Below are 18,782 nucleotides of genomic sequence, written 5' to 3'. Positions count from 1 at the left end.
AAAATTTTTAGAAAACAGAATCAAATGAGATCAAATGTGGCAGCTATCTTCTTTATTTCTGTAAAATAATTCTCACTTTTTTATCAAATCGCAATTATATTATATTGAGAGAAGTCCAAATTGCGATTCTATCTTGCAATTGCGAGTTTATATCTCATAATTTGGACGTTATTAATCACAATTGTGAGTTTTTTCCTCACATTTCTGAGAGAAAAAAGGTAATAATTGTGAGATATAAATTCCCAAATTTTGAGAATTTTTTTTATTTCTGTATTACGTGGTGGAAACGAGCTTCCATAGTTTCTCACACACACATCTGTTGTATGACCTTGGATTACTTTGGACACGATTCGTTTTTAAACCAGATTTTACGGTTTTCTTTTGAAGCGCGACTGACGTAAGAGCTACAGTATATGACGACTTTAAAAAGGGTTTTAAATGAGAAGAGGGCGAGGAAGTAATCATAAGAGTTCCCAATTGACCATGATGTTCAATCCCAGAACACATTTAGGCAAAGCATTACTGTGGGAGATGTGGTTTATGAGGCTAATAATAAATACTGTATATAATGTCATGCAGCGCCAATGGATGAGGCTGAGCGTTTGTAAAGCGTACAGAGGGAGGCGTCTTGCATGAACCTGAGAAAACCAAACAACTCCTAGCGTAGGGAAGCATTCAGCACCTTTGCTGACACCATTCAGTCTGCTTTGATGCGTGTAAGGGTCTTGAACGGCTTTTCAGTCACACACGGGCGTCTGTACTTATAACACTACAAATGGTATCGGTGACACAATATATGATGTAGATAATATGCTCACCAGCATGCAGTATGTATATCGCTTCTAGATCTGGTACGTACAGGCATACGGCACAGGCGTCTGTACAACATCTCTCTGACACACACACAGCGGCACTGAACGCCGACGATCGGGAATACTCACGCCGGATCTGGAAACATGCCATATTTCACCCCAAAATCACATTTATATTAACGGTAAATGTGCGTCTCATTTAGATTATAGCTAGCGGAAAACACATACATTACAAACACTTGAGGGTGAAAACGACACAAAATAAAACAAGGCTAAATATCTTCCTTTCCTTTGGATTTCGGGGTAAAGTACGGCCCAGGTCTTGCGTGTCAGCTCACAGTACGTTGCATGCTGGGTATGTGAACTCCTCTTCACTCCGTAATACTGTTTTGTCGGAGCAGACGTCCTCATGCTACTCGGAAACATTGTCAACAAGGTCCAAATTCTCCTGAATCGAACTCCACGATGATTTTCAACGCGAGTTGGCCCGCTCGCATCCTCCGGTCCCACGCGAGCAGCCGGCGCAGTCCTGGCTAAATGATGACGCTCGGGACGGGACGGGACAGACTGTGACGCACGCACGGCGCGGCTCCGTCAGACGAACAGCTGGATGCGCTCGCGGATGGTCTGCCGGCAGATGGGGCAGGTCTTGAGCGCGGCGCTGCAGTCGATGCAGGAGGCGTGGCCGCACTGGAACACCAGCTTGATGTGGTTGTCGATGCAGATGGGACACGTGATGCGCTCCTCCATCTGCCGGTAGCGCGACTGCAGCTGCTCCAGCAGGTTGTGCTGCTCTGAGTTCTCCGAGCTCGGGCTGCACTCCACCTCCGTCTGGTCTGGAGATCATACAACATCAGGCATTAGTGAGGACAGAACTGACACAGACCGGCTTCTTTACACGACGGGAACATAATTGGGGTGGAACACACAGGGCCCTATTTCACCGATCTGAGCTCATGGTGCTCTTAGGGCGTGTCCGAATCCACTTTTGCTAGTTTAATGACAGAAAAAACTGTCTGCGCACCCGCCACATGGTCCAAAAGGGTTGTACCTAGTCTCTTAATGAGTCATGGGTGTGTTTTGGGCGTAACGTGCAATAAACCAATCAGAGTTTCATCTCCCATTCCCTTTAAAAGCCAGTTGCGCTTGCACCATGGTGGATTCATTATTTACATGCGAGCGGAAAGACCGAACGCTCCTCCAATGAGGAATCCTTTTATTTTTAATATTTAAATGTGTGTGCGTGTTGTGCACAGCCTATAGGCTCATATTACTAACACACCCTTTAAATAACACAAAAAAACTGCGCTATTGACTTTAGAGCAGGTTTGTGTTGGTCAATGGCGCAGTCGTTTTCAGTTCCTCACAATAGCATCGCAACAACAATGCGCCTGAACACACCTGGTTTTCAGACCAGACGCCCATGGGTGAACAGATGCACCAGTGCATTTGATATTAAACAACGTGGAGCTGGACGTGAAAATGAGAACTGCGTCGGGCTGAAACTAGCAGAGAACACTTGCGTCGTGCCTGGAGTCACATTGCACCGGGTGTGTGATAGGGCCCTCTGTGTCTATAGTCCATCATTAATTTTTCTATTATTTACATTTGGAAAAGAGTCCACAGCTGGAATGCAAAAACATCTTGACTCTCAAATCTTAGCATAAAATAGCACCGTCATGCAAGCGTGGATGCACATACCTTGTCGAATCTTTTTGGTTATTGAGACCTGGCAGCGGATGCACTTCTTCATTCGGTGAGCACACTCTGAAGAGAGACGATTGCATAAGTGTGTGATAATCAATCATAGACTGATAACTGAAACTGTGCCATAGTCTTTCTTTGTTACATGTTGCGCATGCTTTTAACTAAATCATAACCTTCTGACACTTTTGGCCGTATCGCAATTTCATTTTGAGGACAAAACAATCTTCTTGGTTAAATCATGTTGTTCGTACAAGAGTTACTAACACATATTGTGCGCGTGTGATAGTGTGTGTGAGACAGCGTGTGTGAATGTGTGTAAGTGCGTGTGTGTGAGTGAGAGCGTGAGTGTGTGTGTATGTTAAGGATGCCGCAATTCTCAATATAATATTGAACCGTTCGGTACAGCATTCACGGTTCAATACGCGCTTGTGAATTGCGGTTTTTCGGTTTTGCATTGAGTTAATTCTTTTTCTGCAAATTCTATAATTTTCCTCCATCTCAATACTGAACAACGCGACATACATTCACATGACACGTTAGTGGTAGAGTTATACTCACGGAACACTATAGTTATTCACAATCACGAAAGTTCATTATTTGCATGCGTTTTAAAGCCTTGCCGGTTCATTCGCGTGCGCAGTTTTAACATGTGCTTTTCCCAGCGCGCGCACTAAACGCCTGTCAAACACGGGAATACTGGACTAAGTAGTCTTACTGCGCTAATACTGTCAAATACACACAATGTTAACATAAACACAGTTGGATATGTCTAAAGTGAAAGTAAAATCGCGTGTGTCTGTATTAGTATATACTGTATATTGGATGCACGCAGGTCTTAAATTGACAGCAGGCAGCCAAGTGAACACGCTGTCCTTAAAGGGACAGTTCACCTCTAAAATTGTCATTATTTACTCACTCTAATATTGTTCCAAACCTGTATTCATTTCTCGATGACAGAATTTTCATTTTTGAACGAACTATCCCTTTAATGTTAATACAACAACAAAAGACAAAGACAAACACTCACTGCTCTTGACTGAAAAACGAATACAGTAGCTTTAATAAGAATCAATGTTATTTTATAGTGAAGTCTATGTAGTGTTTTATTTTTACATTCATTCGTTCAATTTCATACTTAAATGCTGCTGTACAGCTCTGAGCTGCCAGTGTAAATCTTTATATATATATATATTTTATATTATACAATACACTAGGAATGTGTACAAGGTTGTTTTTTTTAAAGTAAAGTTCTAAGTTTAAGTAAGGTTTTTCAATTCTTTTAAGTAAAATAAAGAAAGAGTATTGCAATAAAAAATAGTATTTTTTCTCCTTAACCTCTTGCTGTTCCTGTCGCCTAAGAATAGAATGGCAAAAAACTGAACCGAACCGAAAAACCTTCGTTAAAAACTGAGGTATGTATTGAACCGTGGACTAACTGTATTGTTGCATCCCTAGTGTATGTTAGCGTGTGTGTGTGTGTGAGAGGCAGAGAGAGTGTGTGTGTGTGTGTGTGTATGTTAGTGTGTGTTAGAGTGTGTGAGTGAGCGTTAATTGTTTGTGTGTGTATGTTAGCGAGTGAGTGAGTGTGTGTAAGTGTGTGTGAGTGAGTGAGTGAGTGAGTGAGTGAGTGTGTGTAAGTGTGAGTAAGTGTGTAAATGTGTGTGTGTGAGAGACAGAGAGAGCGTGTATGTTTATGTTAGTGTGAGTGAGAGCGAGAGTATGTGAGTGAGAGCGTGAGTGTGTGTGTGTGTGTCTATGTTAGCGTGTGTGAGAGTGTGTGTGAGTGTGTAAGTGTGGGCATGTTTTTGTGAAATATCAGGACACAAATGTGTATAATGACATGGGTATGACATAGGTATTACAAAAAGAGGGTGAAATATGAGGACGTTCCCCATGTCCTCACTTTTCAAAATGCTTATAAATCATACAGGATTAGGTTTTTTTTTTCACAGAAAGTGAACTGCACAGTCTCCTGTGAGGGGTAGGTTTAGGGGCAGGGGCAGTGTAAGGGGATAGAAAATACGGTTTGTACGGTATAAAAACCATTACGCCTATGGAATGTCCTCACATTTCACAAAAACAAACGTGTGTGTGTGAGTGGCAGAGAGAGTGTGTGTATGTGTGTGTGTGTGTGTTAAGAGTGTGTGAGTGAGCATGAATTGTTTGTGTGTATGTTAGTAAGTGTGTGTAAGTGTGAGTAAGTGTGTGTGTGTGAGTAAGTGTGTGTATGTGTGAGAGTGTGTGTGTGTATGTTAGCGTATGAGAGTGTGTGTATGTGTGTGTGTGTATATGTTAGTGTGTGTGTTAAAGAGTGTGTGAGTGAGCGTTAATTGTTTGTGTGTGTATGTTAGCGTGTGTGAGTGAGTGAGTAAGTGTGTGTGTGAGTGAGTGAGTGTGTGTAAGTGTGTAAATGTGTGTGTGTGAGACAGAGTGCGTGTGTGTATGTTAGTGTGTGTGTGTGTGTGTGTGTGAGAGTGTGTGAGTGAGAGCGTGAGTGTGTGTGTATGTTAGCGTGTGTGTGAGTGAGTGTGTAAGTGCGTGTGTGTGAGAGACAGAGAGAGTGTGTGTATGTTAGTGTGTGTGTTAGAGTGTGTGAGTGAGCGTTAATTGTTTGTGTGTGTATGTTAGCATGTGTGAGTGTGTGTGTGTGTGTGTGTGTATAAACTCACCTTCACATGCGACGCTGTGCTGGCATGGAGAGAACAGCACCAACAGGGCGAGCTCGGAGCAGATGAGGCACTCGCTGGGGCCCGTCACGCTGGGCACAGCCAGGTTGGTCATGGTGTTGGGCGTAGTGTGAACCCGCCTAAGACTGCTGCTACTGGTGCCCGTGCCACACGTGACAGCCTGAAGTCTGTGAACACACACACATACATCACATCAGATTCACATCCGATGCCTCAGTAAACAGCACAATAAGCACACGGGACACACCTGTGTTTCTCTGCGAAGCTCCTGATGAGGGTCTGTACGCTGCTGTCTGTCACCAGGTCCAGCGGGCTTTTACCTTTATGGTTGGCATAATTGATATCGGCCCCTTCCTGTGCCAAGAAGCAAGCGATAGCAGCGCCGACGTTCAGCTCCGTGTTTCCCATCAGCCCTGAGCTACTCAACTACATGCACAGAATGAAGGAATAAACATGTTTTATTTTTCATGCTGCTAAGTGCAAAGTTTCAGGATTGACAAACATATTAAAATGAGACAAAACAGACGGGACAAAAAAAATGGTCTTCCCATGTTAGAGTAATAGACCTGCCACCTGTCATGCGTTTGCGTCTTTGTCATAAAATTTTTTTAATGCAATGTTTACTTAACTGAACAATATTTGAAACGGCTACATGCTGTTTTAATGCATTATTTACTTACATTTACATTATTTACTATCATTAATAGCATTCAAAGTTATCTAATTTAATTGAATGTTTTATTTTCAAATGGTTAAATAAAAAAAATATTAAACAACACTGTCCTAACCAGATGCAAGGTGATAAGATTCCAAGGACAAGCAGTTTGTCTTTCCACACACAAGACGTGACAAGATCAATCAAAAACTCTCAGCCAATCAGAAGAGCGCGTGGGCGGAGACTCTCTGCAGACGCACTGCACTCGCAACCAAATCAATCCAAAAATCACAGCCAATCAGAAGAGAGTGTGGGCGGAGTCTCTCTGCAGGCGCACTGCACTCGCAACCAAATCAATCCAAAAATCACAGCCAATCAGAAGAGAGTGTGGGCGGAGTCTCTCTGCAGGCGCACTGCACTCGCAACCAAATCAATCCAAAAATCACAGCCAATCAGAAGAGAGTGTGGGCGGAGTCTCTCTGCAGGCGCACTGCACTCGCAACCAAATCAATCCAAAAATCACAGCCAATCAGAAGAGAGTGTGGGCGGAGTCTCTGCAGGCACTGCACTCGCAACCAAATCAATCCAAAAATCACAGCCAATCAGAAGAGCGTGTAGGCGGAGTCTCTGCAGGCGCACTGCACTCGCAACCAAATCAATCCAAAAATCACAGCCAATCAGAAGAGAGTGTGGGCGGAGACTCTCTGCAGGCGCACTGCACTCGCAACCAAATCAATCCAAAAATCACAGCCAATCAGAAGAGCGTGTAGGCGGAGTCTCTCTGCAGGCGCACTGCACTCGCAACTAAATCAATCCAAAAATCACAGCCAATCAGAAGAGCCTGTAGGCGGAGTCTTTCTGCAGGTGCACTGCACTCGCAACCAAACAAATAATTTCATAAATATTACTCCATTTTAACATTAAAAATACATACTGAGTGACTGAAATAATCTGTCATAGAGATTCACAGTTTGAACTTTCTTGTTCCTGGAATTATCATTGTGTCGCACATAAACTCACAATAAACGATTGTAACATTAAATAAAGCACATAATCACTGTCACACTTGTGTATGTTGTTGTTCCAGCTGTGATTTTGCAGAAATAGAAACCGTTTATAAAATAGAATTGTTGTGTATCGTGGTCGCGGCTGGTTCAGACACAAACTCGTGTCTAATGCGTGTCGCGGCGTCACGTCGTGTCTGGATAGGACAGGGTGTAACAGTTACAAAAGGTCTTGCTATGGTACCGAAACTGGCACCAAGAAGCGTGAAGTTTGACTGGTACTGGTAGTGTTGGTGCGGTGTCCCTCCCGATCTTACCCTGCCATACAGCGCGGCGCCCTCGCCCTCTCCGCTGCTCATGACGCTGGCCAGCTGCTGTCGGCTGAGAGCCGTGTGCATCGCCGTGTCTCCATCCTCATCCTCGGCGTTGACGTCGGCCCCCTCCGTCACCAGCAGGGCCACTAGAGCCGTGTGACCCTGAGTCACGGCCAGCTGCAGCGGCGTCTGATTGCGATTGTTGCGGATGTTGATGTCACAACGACCCTTCAAACAAAACAGTCACAAATACACTGACGCTCAAAAGATGGACACAACGAAGTGGTTTCTCTCCTTACCTTAAAAATGTTTCGATTTAAAGTGTGCCAATTTATGAATGCTGTTTGTGTTATCCAAAAACTGTTATCTGGGTTTATACTTTTTTTTTTTTTTTACCAGGTCTGGAAATTCAGGGTTCCCACTCATTTTCCAGGACTTTTCAAATTTCCTTATGACGGGAATAAACGACAAGGACCACAGATTTATTGTCATAAGTAATATATTCCATAGTGTATGTTTTATTTTGTTTTAATGTATATATTAGGGCTGTCACGATATCAGATTTTTCACACCACGGTTATTGTGGCCAAAAAAAAATCACGATATCGATATATCGCGATATCTATAGAACCTTGGGGGAGAAAGTTATCAAATTAATTGGTAACACTTTACAACAAGGTTGTATTAGTTGACATTAGTTAATGCATTAGTTAACGAACTAACCATGAACAACAGCTGTATAGCATTAGTTAATCTTCTTTGTTAATGTTAGTTAATATAGAGCTGTTCATGGTTTGTTCATGTTAGTTCACAGTGCATTTTAGTAAGATTTTAATAATGCATTAGTAAATGTTGAAATTAACATTAACAAAGATGAATAAGTGCAGTTCATTATTAAGTCATGTTAACTAATGTAACTAATGTTAATTAAGGAACCTTATTGTAAAGTGTTACCAATTAATTTTTACTTTGTTTATTTAGTTTTTTACCCAACAAACATAATTGGATAATGATAAACAGGGTATTACTCAGAGCCGGCTCTCCCTATAAGCGAACTAAGCGGCTGCTTAGGGCCCCGCCGCCACTAGGGGGCCCCCTAACTACAGATTGCACTCGCCAGCGTCGCCGCAGTTTATCACGCAAGACGCTCAATCCGCGTCATTCGCACCGCGCGAAAAGCGCCTTCCGCGCCGCGGGACCTCTAGACGCGCGTCAACGCGCCTTTCCATTGACTTAACATTGAAATCAAATCACTCGCGCCAGACACTCTATTTGCGTTTGGTGTGAACGCAGCATAACGTTAGCTGTCCGTCGATTATGCTAAATCAACATTGCTTGCGCTATGGTCCAGCCGTCGGCCCCAGCTCTGGGCTACAGACCGCGTAGAGACAGACCCACCTCCTATGAATGTATTTTCTTTTTAACAGTTAACGTTACATGACCTACACTAGTTCTGGGAAAGAAAAAAACAAAAAATCTTTGTCTCAATAGACGCTTATTACAATAAAAAAATAGTTTAAGAACATTTGAGAGAAAGAAAGTAATAGGAAGAGAAAGAGCAATCATTTGACAGTCAAAATCAAAATGAAGTTTAAAATAAAGCGGTTAAATACAAGCTTTTTCTTATGGTCTTAATTGAATAGGCAATTAAAGATTATTAATAAATATTAATCTATATACTATTATGAAATATTTTATATATTGTTAAGCTAAATCGCCCAGACCATTTAAACCTAAAGAAAACACAGTGTCCTCTCTGAAACATTTTTGAATGATGATCGATACAAGACACCTAAAAGCAAAATGGATTTGTGGTAAATTTTAGTAAAGAACACTAAAAAAAAGCAGGTCCCCAATTGAACATTTTCTAGTGAGCGATCACATCTAAATTTTTCAGTTGGCCAAATTGAATTATTCAATTAAAATTCAAGAAATTAAATTTGGCCAACTGAAAATTTTAGATGTGATCGCTCACTAGAAAATTTTCAATTGGGCACCTGATTTTTTTTTTACAGTGAATGCAGTCCATGCTGTGAAGGTTTAAAATATGAACAGTATGTAAGAGTTAATCAACCAATAATTAAATAATATAATTTAACATTGGATTTCTTTTAATTTACCCTTAACATAATTGTAAAAAACTAAATGTCACTTTCTCAGGAGGAGCCATTCTTAAATATTTTGGTGGTCGTGGAGAAACATTTAATGAGGCTGACACCAGAGATGACACAAGGAAATATTTCCCACTGCCTTTCTTTTGAATAGTTTTGTGCGCAACTTCGACATAGCTAATTTTCCTCTTGCCAAAAAAAAATTGTGTTTTATAATCATAATTCACTATGTTGTCTAATTGTACTTTAATATTAATTTAAAATTAATGTGTTTTATCTACTCTGCATACTGTATTTATTATTAATTATATTATAATCTCAACAGCTGGAGGAGGTGACTCTACTGCTGCTTCAGTAGAGCATAGCGAGCCGCATACCACTATGGCTAATGTTGTAAGTTAGCTATATATTGTTAATGCTAAATTATTAATATTTATTTGTTTACAACAAATTGACCTTAAATTTGCAAATCTATAATCTTTACTTTTACTGTTTCAGTGAGTGTACTTTAATAAGCAGTAAAATAATTGTAGGCAATCATGTTAAAAGATATACAGATGAAATATGTAAGTGTTAGATTGAATACAGTTGCTGGTTTGCAGTGCAATACTCCATTATTCACTGCAAGGCAGGGCCCCAAAATTATCCTGCTTAGGGCCCCCAGATTTATAGAGCCGGCCCTGGTATTACTATGTTACTGATAAATTGTCTTTGAAGCTCCCTATGAAATAGCAAGAGAGAAAATACTGTCAAGTTCAACAGTATGATGATGAATAAATATTAACATAAATGTTATTAGCCATGACTAGATTGCAAATACAAATACAAGAATAGACATTTTTCATTAATTAAAAGAAACTATGAGACCGCGATCGTCGACTGGCTGACTGGTGACTCTGACCGCCGAGTTCCTTCAGCGCAGCTGCAAGAGTTATGGCCTTTTTACACCTGCTCACTTCATTCGTTTTCTCTGATCATATATCTATTATATTGTGAAGAGATCAGGATTAAATTAAATTCTTTCGAGGCGGATTTAAATCCGATCACTCAGATGATCCACCGCTCCCACCACGTGCTGCGCGCACCGAGTGCTGAAGGGGCACTACACGAAGATGGAAGAAAAGACGCAAACGGCCGCCAGTGAAAGTAGCCAAAGGCTCAGAATCAGATGCTCAAAAACACAATAATCTCCATTAAAACGAATGAGACTAAATGCTCTTACCAGTGCTTAGGTCGCTCGTTCTCCTATTACGGCCTTTGAACTTGAAATGAGCCGATAAATAAAATTCAACTCATATCTGTTGCTTTCGTTGTCGTAAACTGAATTTGCATAGCCTATAGAGTGGAAATTGAAGATTGGATTTATATTCATTTTGCGGAGAGGTATAAGGTAAGACAATGCATGTTTTTATTTTTATAGTTTAGATTGTGTAGCCCGTTTCGTTTGCAGGCGCCGTTGCGTGCGGGCCTGCCTCAGCTTGTCAAAAATGCGTTTTTACTGTGGTGGTGATAGTAAACATATAAACTTACATTGTGATATGCTTGAAGTGTTTTATATATATGGATTTTATTATAGGCAAGACAAGTCAAGTGTTGATTTGAGAGGATAAATTGATCAAACATGCGGTTAACTCACTGTCGGCCGCTGGCCGCTTGGTCATTAGGAAAAAAACTAAAACTTTAATTTAACTAACGAAAATTGCCCCAAACATTTTTTCTAAATTAACTTAATAAAGAAACGAAATATAACAAATTTGACATTACAAACAAAGCTGAACAATTTTTATGGCTGCAACAGTGTGTAATAGAGAGGGAGGAAAAAACATGGCTACAGTCAGACTCGGGACACCGGAGTTTTTACGCGTCATGTTATCATACCAGTCCTGTTCATTTTCAATATTGTGGTTATCGCCAATACCGGTATATTGCCACACCCTAAATTAACACGATGTCGATATTTCGTGCTTTGAATATCACGGTTATCGTCAATACCGGTATATTGCGACACCCCTAGTATATATCATTGACTGTATTCAGTCATCTTTACTTTTTATGGAAAGCACACTTTCTATATTCATCTTAAAGCTACACTGTGTAACTTTTTTAGTTTGTTCTTAGCTAAAAACACTTAGTTCTTTCAAAAATATATGTGCTTATTAATGTATATTTACTTCTTTCAAGTAATAAAGTATTCTCGTAAGTTTATAATATGCCATTGAAAATACATACGGTAATGGGTTCGAATGCAGGTCGCCATGTTGCCCCTCCATCTTGAAAGTACATCAGCCAAAGAGGGACATACCCGTGAATTCAAGCTTTGCCTTTCGCGTTAACACTCGATGGCACCGTGTCGAATGTGGACGAGGTCGAACTGGAAGCCATATTAATCTTGGACTAAATCGGCCACCGTAGGAGTTAAACCAAAATCGGAATTGGGAGGAAGAGAAACTAATATTCACTGGATGGTCATATACCATTTAACCGCTAGATGGGGGAAAATATCACACAGTGTAGATTTAAGTTATGTTACAGTGCATTCTTATTATATTTATAAACTATTTAATAAAATGATCCAAACAATCATTAGTAATAATCTAATGAATTATTATAATATAATCAAACAAAAATATCACAGTTGCACAAATAATGCTATGAGTTTGTTTTAAAATAATTACAATATTGAATAGCAAAAAAGGATGAATACTTTTAATATTTCCGCCAGAAGGTGGCAGCAAATAACATTTTAAAGAGTCATTAGTGTCATTCTTTCAAAGGATTCATTCAGAACACTTTGGGTATGTCTCAATCAGCTCCCTGACATAAGTCAATGGGCTGACTCTCTGATCAGTGCCCTGACTAGTGAACCAGGGAGCTGATTGAGACGCACCCGAAGTGTTCTGAATGAAGCCTTATTGCACCCTTATTCATTTATGAACGAAGCAAATGTCGGTCGGATGAACCGCATGAACAGGTCACTGAATCACTTTCTCAAACGATTCATTCAGAAACAAAACCGCACTAAGTTGCTAAAAAATATTTTGGTCTCATTTTTGTTGGTGAAACAGAATTTATTTTTTAGTGAGTTCTTGTTTAGTGAACTGTTGAGTGATGCTAAAGTCCCAAAAAGTCGCTGTGTTCCTTTAAGGCAGGGGTCTCAAACTCACGGCCCGCAGGATGATATTTTGTGGCCCCCTTCTTGACATCAAAGTTTAGTGTTAGTGCGGCCCGCGTGTTGCTTTGAAAAGCACCTTTTTGCTGAGTCAATGCATGTGCAGCGCTTGCCACACTTGCTGCCTCCTTTGTGTGTGTGTGTGTGTGTGAGAGAGAGAGAGAGAGAGAGAGAGAGAGAGAGAGAGAGAGAGAGAGAGAGAGAGAGTTTGCTCGCCCCTCTCTCGTGCAGTATAATTGGTTGACACCGCGTGACAGGAGCAAACGAACGAAGCTGATCAGACAGTTGAAACGAATGTGGTCAGCGCTTGTCAATGTCAAAATGATTGAGATGGCCAATCAAATCAAAGTAGGCGGGGTTTACGTTCTCTTTTGGCCCGCGCACACTGCACAGTCTTCACACACAGACGAGCCCATCAATCTATCGCTTAATGCCGTTGCGGAGAGAGACTCTAGTCTTTCCGGTCAAATCACAAAACAAAATGCAAACGTGTCCATGGTCTTATTATACAATCATTGATGAACATCTTTGATTTTAATGAAGAAAAACTATATGAGAGCGGATTAGAACCCGTAACCTTTGACACGGTTGACAAAAATTCTACCACCAGACCACTAGGGAATTCAAAAGTCTTTCGCGGATCTATGTATTTATTCACTCACTCATGCGAAGTATATCGGGACTAATAATATATTTGATGCAAATTAATGCACATATTGTTTACAAATAGTCCCAAAAAGATTATTTCCCAACTAGAATTAGACCTAGAATTTCGCTCACTGTTCTGTTTGACCTGGTTACAGCCTTGCTGTGAATTAGTCTATTATTTAAAATAAAATTAAAATCATTCATTATTTCATATTACATGATTTAATTTCTATAGGCTATATTTAGTTCAAATTCAGAGGAACAGTTCATGTTCAGAAGAAACATGCATGTTGAAGAACTGTTAATAATAAAGATTGAGAAGATTGGATCAGTTGGGCTACTTTTTGTGGAATACTGGAAACACTTTTTATGTGTAATACTTGATGCGGCCCAGCCTGACCCAGTCTACCTCCAGGTAAAATGAGTTTGAGACCCCTGCTTTAATGGTTTCAGACCAGTTGTAAACCATTTGTTCTTCAAATAAACAAAAAAATTATTTTTCCAGGATAATTTATGTTTTCTCCATGTGTTTTCTCCGAGTGGAAACCCTGAAATTGGCATTTTAAAACTCCCTTTTTTCATGAGCGTGCGAACCCTCCAGAGCCACCAGATGGCAGCAAGCTCAGTTCATCCAATACTGCATTACAAACGCACACAAAAGAGAGGTGTATGACTGTTGTTGAAGTTAACGCTTATAAATAAAGCTGTTATAACATCCAGGATGTCACACAATAGTGATTTAACAAGCGCCACACAGTCACTGACAGCTCATCTGTGGCAAAATAAATGAAAAACGTGTTTCTAATACTCGTTACACAGGGCTCCGAGTGTTTCACTCACACTAAAGAGTGAAGTGTGTCAAGTGTTAAATGTATTTAGAAGCACCTGCAGGTCCTCAGTTTTCTTAAATGGTATAGCAAACTTATTAATTGTTTTAAGACCTAATCTGTCGCACCTCTTTGAGGAGAATCTCCGCTACATCCCGGTGGTTGTTCAGCGAGGCCAGATGCAGAGCGGAGAACCCATCTTCCTTCTTACCGTCAGCCAGCTGTCGCGCTCGATCCAAGATCATCTCCGTCGCGCTGGAGGCACACACACAAACACACAGTCAGGAAGGGCAATCCAGAGCTATCAGGACTCGCTCAAAGGATTGGAGAAGCTCAGACGTCTTTACATTTAAATCTGTTTTCAGACACCAGGAACACTGGATCTTCTATCAGTCTGTCGGGGTGAAACGTCTGTAACTACACGTCAACTTATTCTACTAACCCTAACCTAACAGTCTGCTAATGTTCTAATGAGAGTTGGTTGACATGTAGTTGCAACGTTACCTGTAGTTAGTAGAAATAAAGTCTAACCTGATTTCATTATAAGAGAAGTAGAGCAAAATGTGACTGAGACGTGAAACTAGAACAGTTAAGTAGGGAATCTAGCAAAGGACAACAGCTAATTATACAGTTTAGTGTAAAAATTCAAAAGAGGGTGTTTAGAAGCTCATAAAGCCAAACCCCAGCTCTGTGAGAGTGTGTGTGTGTGAGGTAGATTAGCTGTATGCAGATCTTTAAGCTGAAGTCGAGCAGGATTCAGTAGCTCTACATTCAGAGGCGATTCTAGGATTTTCATTTTAGGGGGGCTCAGCCCCCAGTGAGAATTGGACCCTAAACTAAACTTTTACCAATTTTTTTTGTCATTTGTTTAACATTTCAGACCTAAAGAAGCAGCTGTCAAATATAAATAATTTAGTTTAGCTACATATCTTGCGCTTGACGTCGAGTCCTGCTGCTAAAATTTGAATATTTTTGTCATTTGCGTATGAAAAAAAATGCATATTAGAATATTGGCTGTTTATCGTTTCGTTTCGGGGGCATGGCCCCTCGAGAATATTTTGATTTCTATGATCTACATATGTGCATTTTAAGATGTTCTGAACGCCAAAAAATTAGATAACAATAGCTTGAAAACCATGTCAATGGGCAGATATGACTGATAACGTTTTTCCATTTTTGTCAGTGAAGAAAGTAAACATATGTTTAACTGATATTTATATGTTTTATGAATCATTTTCGAAGGCTAACACGAAAGCTAGGTAACTAAATTTATTATAATATACAAGCTGAAAAAAGCTGAACTTTTTTATTTACTGAGAGCTACAAAATGGATTTATAAACATAAGATTTAAAACATTAATCTCAATTCAATATTCTCCGTAATTATTTGTGGTAAAGAAAATCTGTGTAATAAGTGTACGATGAATATACATTATTATCCCTTAAATGTTACCCTAGTCTTGTCTGCAAACTTTTCTTAGTGGAAGCTTCACGTTAATTTCAAGTGAGTGAGATAAAATATTTCAACTCAAAACTTTGTGTCCAATTATTTCTTAGACGTAATGTTGGTATTGAGGTCAAAGTTTACTTGCCTTGCGTTCACTATACAACAGTGAGTGATGGTCACGAAGACAACTCTGCAGATTTGAAGTGTTTGCCCCTATAGCATCAACTTTATTTTTGCATGTTCTGCAGACAGGGTGACCATCCTCGATTAACTTTCCCTCGGGACTTTTGTAAAAACCAATATCTCCCACCGCTGCCACTGCCTTCCACCATTTCTTCTCATTCAAAAAACAACGCTGCGCCTGCACCAGACTGACGCTGGCTGGACAGGACTTACCACAAGTTTTCAAAATCGTGAACGTGGTTTTAATGATAATTAAATTTAAAACGATATTACTAACCGTCTGTACATTTTATCGTGGTTTATCGTAAAACCGGTAATCGTTCCATCCCTATTTCCTTCTATAACTCCATTGCAAACTATAAGCACTACAAACACTGAATAAATGAACAAAAAACAACAGGTGTCAGGAATTCATGTAATGCACATTGTTCTAGCAGGTGTCTGAAGTAAAAAAGTGATGCAGCAGCAGTCCATAACAATCAATGAGAATCTTTTTTTTAGTGCAAGTACTAGATATTTTTGTAACAAAAACAAAAAAAAACCTTAATGATTATTCTACAGTTGTGGTGCAGGAGACTGGCATTAACTGCATTAAACACTAAAATGCCATTTGCTTGACTGAGAAACATAAATAATTTCTAACTACCAAAATTAAAAAGGTGTAAGACTAAGAAGAATACAAAAAGCTTTATAGTAAGATCAGATAAGTGCTGTTAAGTCCAGGCCTTATGGCAAAAAAGAGTAAAGATAAAGTGCCAAATCAGATGAATGAGTGCAGTCTCTCTCTGTCGCTCGGGGTTGTGCTAATATACGGCCGACCGGCACTGCCAACACTCGGCGTGACACATATGACAACTGTCAGAGCGATCTCAGCCTGAAGACGAGATTGCTGAAGGCTGCAGTGTGTTTATATCCTTCTCTGAACACAGATCAGTCCATCACGGCCACAAGACATTAATGAAAGGGTAACGCATCATTCAAAATATAATAAATGAATACAAATAAAAACTGCATTGGTAGAACCTCAAAAGAAGAGAAGATTTTCTCATACTTTAAAGGCTGTGCCTTAAACAATGGTAGAATTAGACTGATGTCAGCATGATTTTTTTTTTTTGGGGGGGGGGTGTATTATTTGTATTATATAGTAATTTTACACTGTAACTAAGCGTGAACAAAATAGATAGTTAAATGTTAAATGCAATTATTTATGATAAATATACAATTGCACCGAACCAAACATTTGGACAGCCCTAGTTGAGAAGAATGTCTTTAACCCAGACTTAGCTCTAAACCTAAACCGGAACCTGAATCTGATTGGTTTGTAGGAATGTTGTTCCTGGACCAACAAGGATACAGATCAAGGAACATGCCTGTAAATCACGTTAAGTGTGACTACATGAGTGTGTGCGAGGGAAAGCGAGCCAGAATATGTGACCGCTGTGTGTCCCTGTGGCTGTTCGGGTTAATTGTGTCGCTGTTATGAAAGAATCTGGGTTAGACCGGAGGAAATGTGTACTAGCCTGCGTGTGTACCAGCAAGTGTGGCTGGAAGAGCATGTTCTGGATCAGGAAACATCTCCAATCTGACTCACTCAAGAGGACAAGTGCCACCCATTTATCAAGAGTCTCAAATGCAAACTTTGCAGACCTCTTTCATGCTCAAACAGCAACATTACACACATTAAAGACTAAAGTACGATGTCAGATACTATAATATGCTCTGGCCCACTTCCTGTTCGCCAGAGTAATGAGATACTTAAGCCCCGTTTTAACCGAAATTACCCAGAACAATTTGTCTCAGGAACTTTTTTCCCTCAGACCTGCTGCTGTCTGCGTTTCCATAGCGGTCTAAAGTACCGTGAAGATTAGTCCGGTGACGTAGGACTGCGCAAGACTTTCCAGAGCCCAATGGATTTCGTCCTCCTCAAATAAACTTAATAAAGCCTGAACCTTGAATTTTTAAACTCTATTGTTGATTCGAATAGTAAACAACTCTTACTGCACGCACCGCAACAGACTTTTAGGTTGAAATAAAATGCTGCGTGAGCTCAACCAATCAGCATGTTCAGCGCCCAAGTCCCACCCCTGAAAGTTCCTGAACTTTGAAAAAGTATTACCTCGCGAGCAGGGCCATTTTGAGGGAGAAATCTTTACCCGGAACTTTATTTAGACCCTGGTTCCTGCGGTCGAAACACACAGAGTACCACCCCAAAGTCCCTAGTTCCTGGGGAAAGTTCCCACGGTGGAAACGCGGCTTTAGCATACTGTCCCCACTCAATGGCTGGCTGTCTAAGTGGTGTCAGAATAATATAGGGTTCATAGACAATTGGAAAAGTTTTTGAGGAAGACCTGACCTGTTGCAAAGAGGTGGCACTCTTCTCTCTCGCGATATGGCACATAGTCTTAGAGTTGAACCTTGACTAACTGGGGCCCAGGTCAGGAAGCAGACAGGTTGGCTAAACCGACCGTCTGCTAGCAACGTCACAGAAATCTGATAAATCCTAACACATAGAGGGCCCTATTTTAACGATCTGAAACGCAAGTGGCGAAGCGCTGTTGCTATTTTCCCGGCGGGATAAATGGCTCTTGCGCCCGGCGCAAATCTAAAATTGGTTGGTCTGAAGTAGCTTCATTATTCATAGGTGTGGTTTGGGCGTAACGTGAATAAACCAATCAGAGCGTCATCCAACATTCCCTTTAAAAGCAGGTGCGCAAGTTCCATTATGGATTGCTATTATTATGACTATTTTTACCAGGCGCACACCAGGAGCGGTTCACAGCCGAGGAGACTGATGTTCTTGTAAGAGCAGTGAAAGACAGAGAAGTTGTGTTGTATGGGGATGGGAGAAACCCACCCAAAATAGCGTCGGTTAAACAGGCGTGGGAGGAAATAGCCACAATTGTTTCATCAGCTGGCATCCCCAGGACGTCGCACCAGTGCCGCAAGCGCTACAATGACATCAGAAGACGGGGAAAGTCCAAGCTTGCCAGCATCAATCGGGCACGCCGTGTAACGGGAGGTGGATCTGCCTCTACTCAGGACCTGACGCCAGCAGAGGACATCGCTGCGTCCACCCTCACCGATTTTTTTTCCTGGTTCTTGACGGTCAAACCAATTTGTCAGATGTCCTTATATACATATATGTCTTGCCACTATTGGGCAAACAGGTCTGATCCTTAATTATTACAATTAGCCTGAATAATTTGTAAGCTAGATTT

General features: G+C 40.6%; 1 protein-coding gene across 4 annotated transcripts in view; it reads right to left on the bottom strand.

The window, feature by feature from the left end:
* Positions 1-268: 268 nt before the first annotated feature.
* mib2 (MIB E3 ubiquitin protein ligase 2) overlaps positions 269-18,782 on the bottom strand; it is a 115,773-nt gene continuing 97,259 nt past the window's right edge. For all 4 annotated transcript variants that reach the window (XM_079826440.1, XM_079826441.1, XM_079826439.1 and 1 more), the window contains 6 exons: positions 14,063-14,189; positions 7,183-7,407; positions 5,454-5,632; positions 5,189-5,373; positions 2,514-2,579; positions 269-1,648 (listed from right to left, as the gene is read on the bottom strand). In XM_079826440.1, coding sequence (XP_079682566.1) covers positions 1,407-1,648; positions 2,514-2,579; positions 5,189-5,373; positions 5,454-5,632; positions 7,183-7,407; positions 14,063-14,189 — 1,024 coding nt within the window. In that variant the 3' untranslated portion in view covers positions 269-1,406. The remainder of the gene's footprint in view (positions 1,649-2,513; positions 2,580-5,188; positions 5,374-5,453; positions 5,633-7,182; positions 7,408-14,062; positions 14,190-18,782) is intronic.

This window comes from Gobio gobio (assembly GCF_949357685.1).
Source record: "Gobio gobio genome assembly, chromosome: 10".
Classification (NCBI taxonomy): domain Eukaryota; kingdom Metazoa; phylum Chordata; class Actinopteri; order Cypriniformes; family Gobionidae; genus Gobio; species Gobio gobio.
Note: the sequence above shows the minus strand (reverse complement) of the source record. Positions and strands in the feature narration are given on the sequence as shown.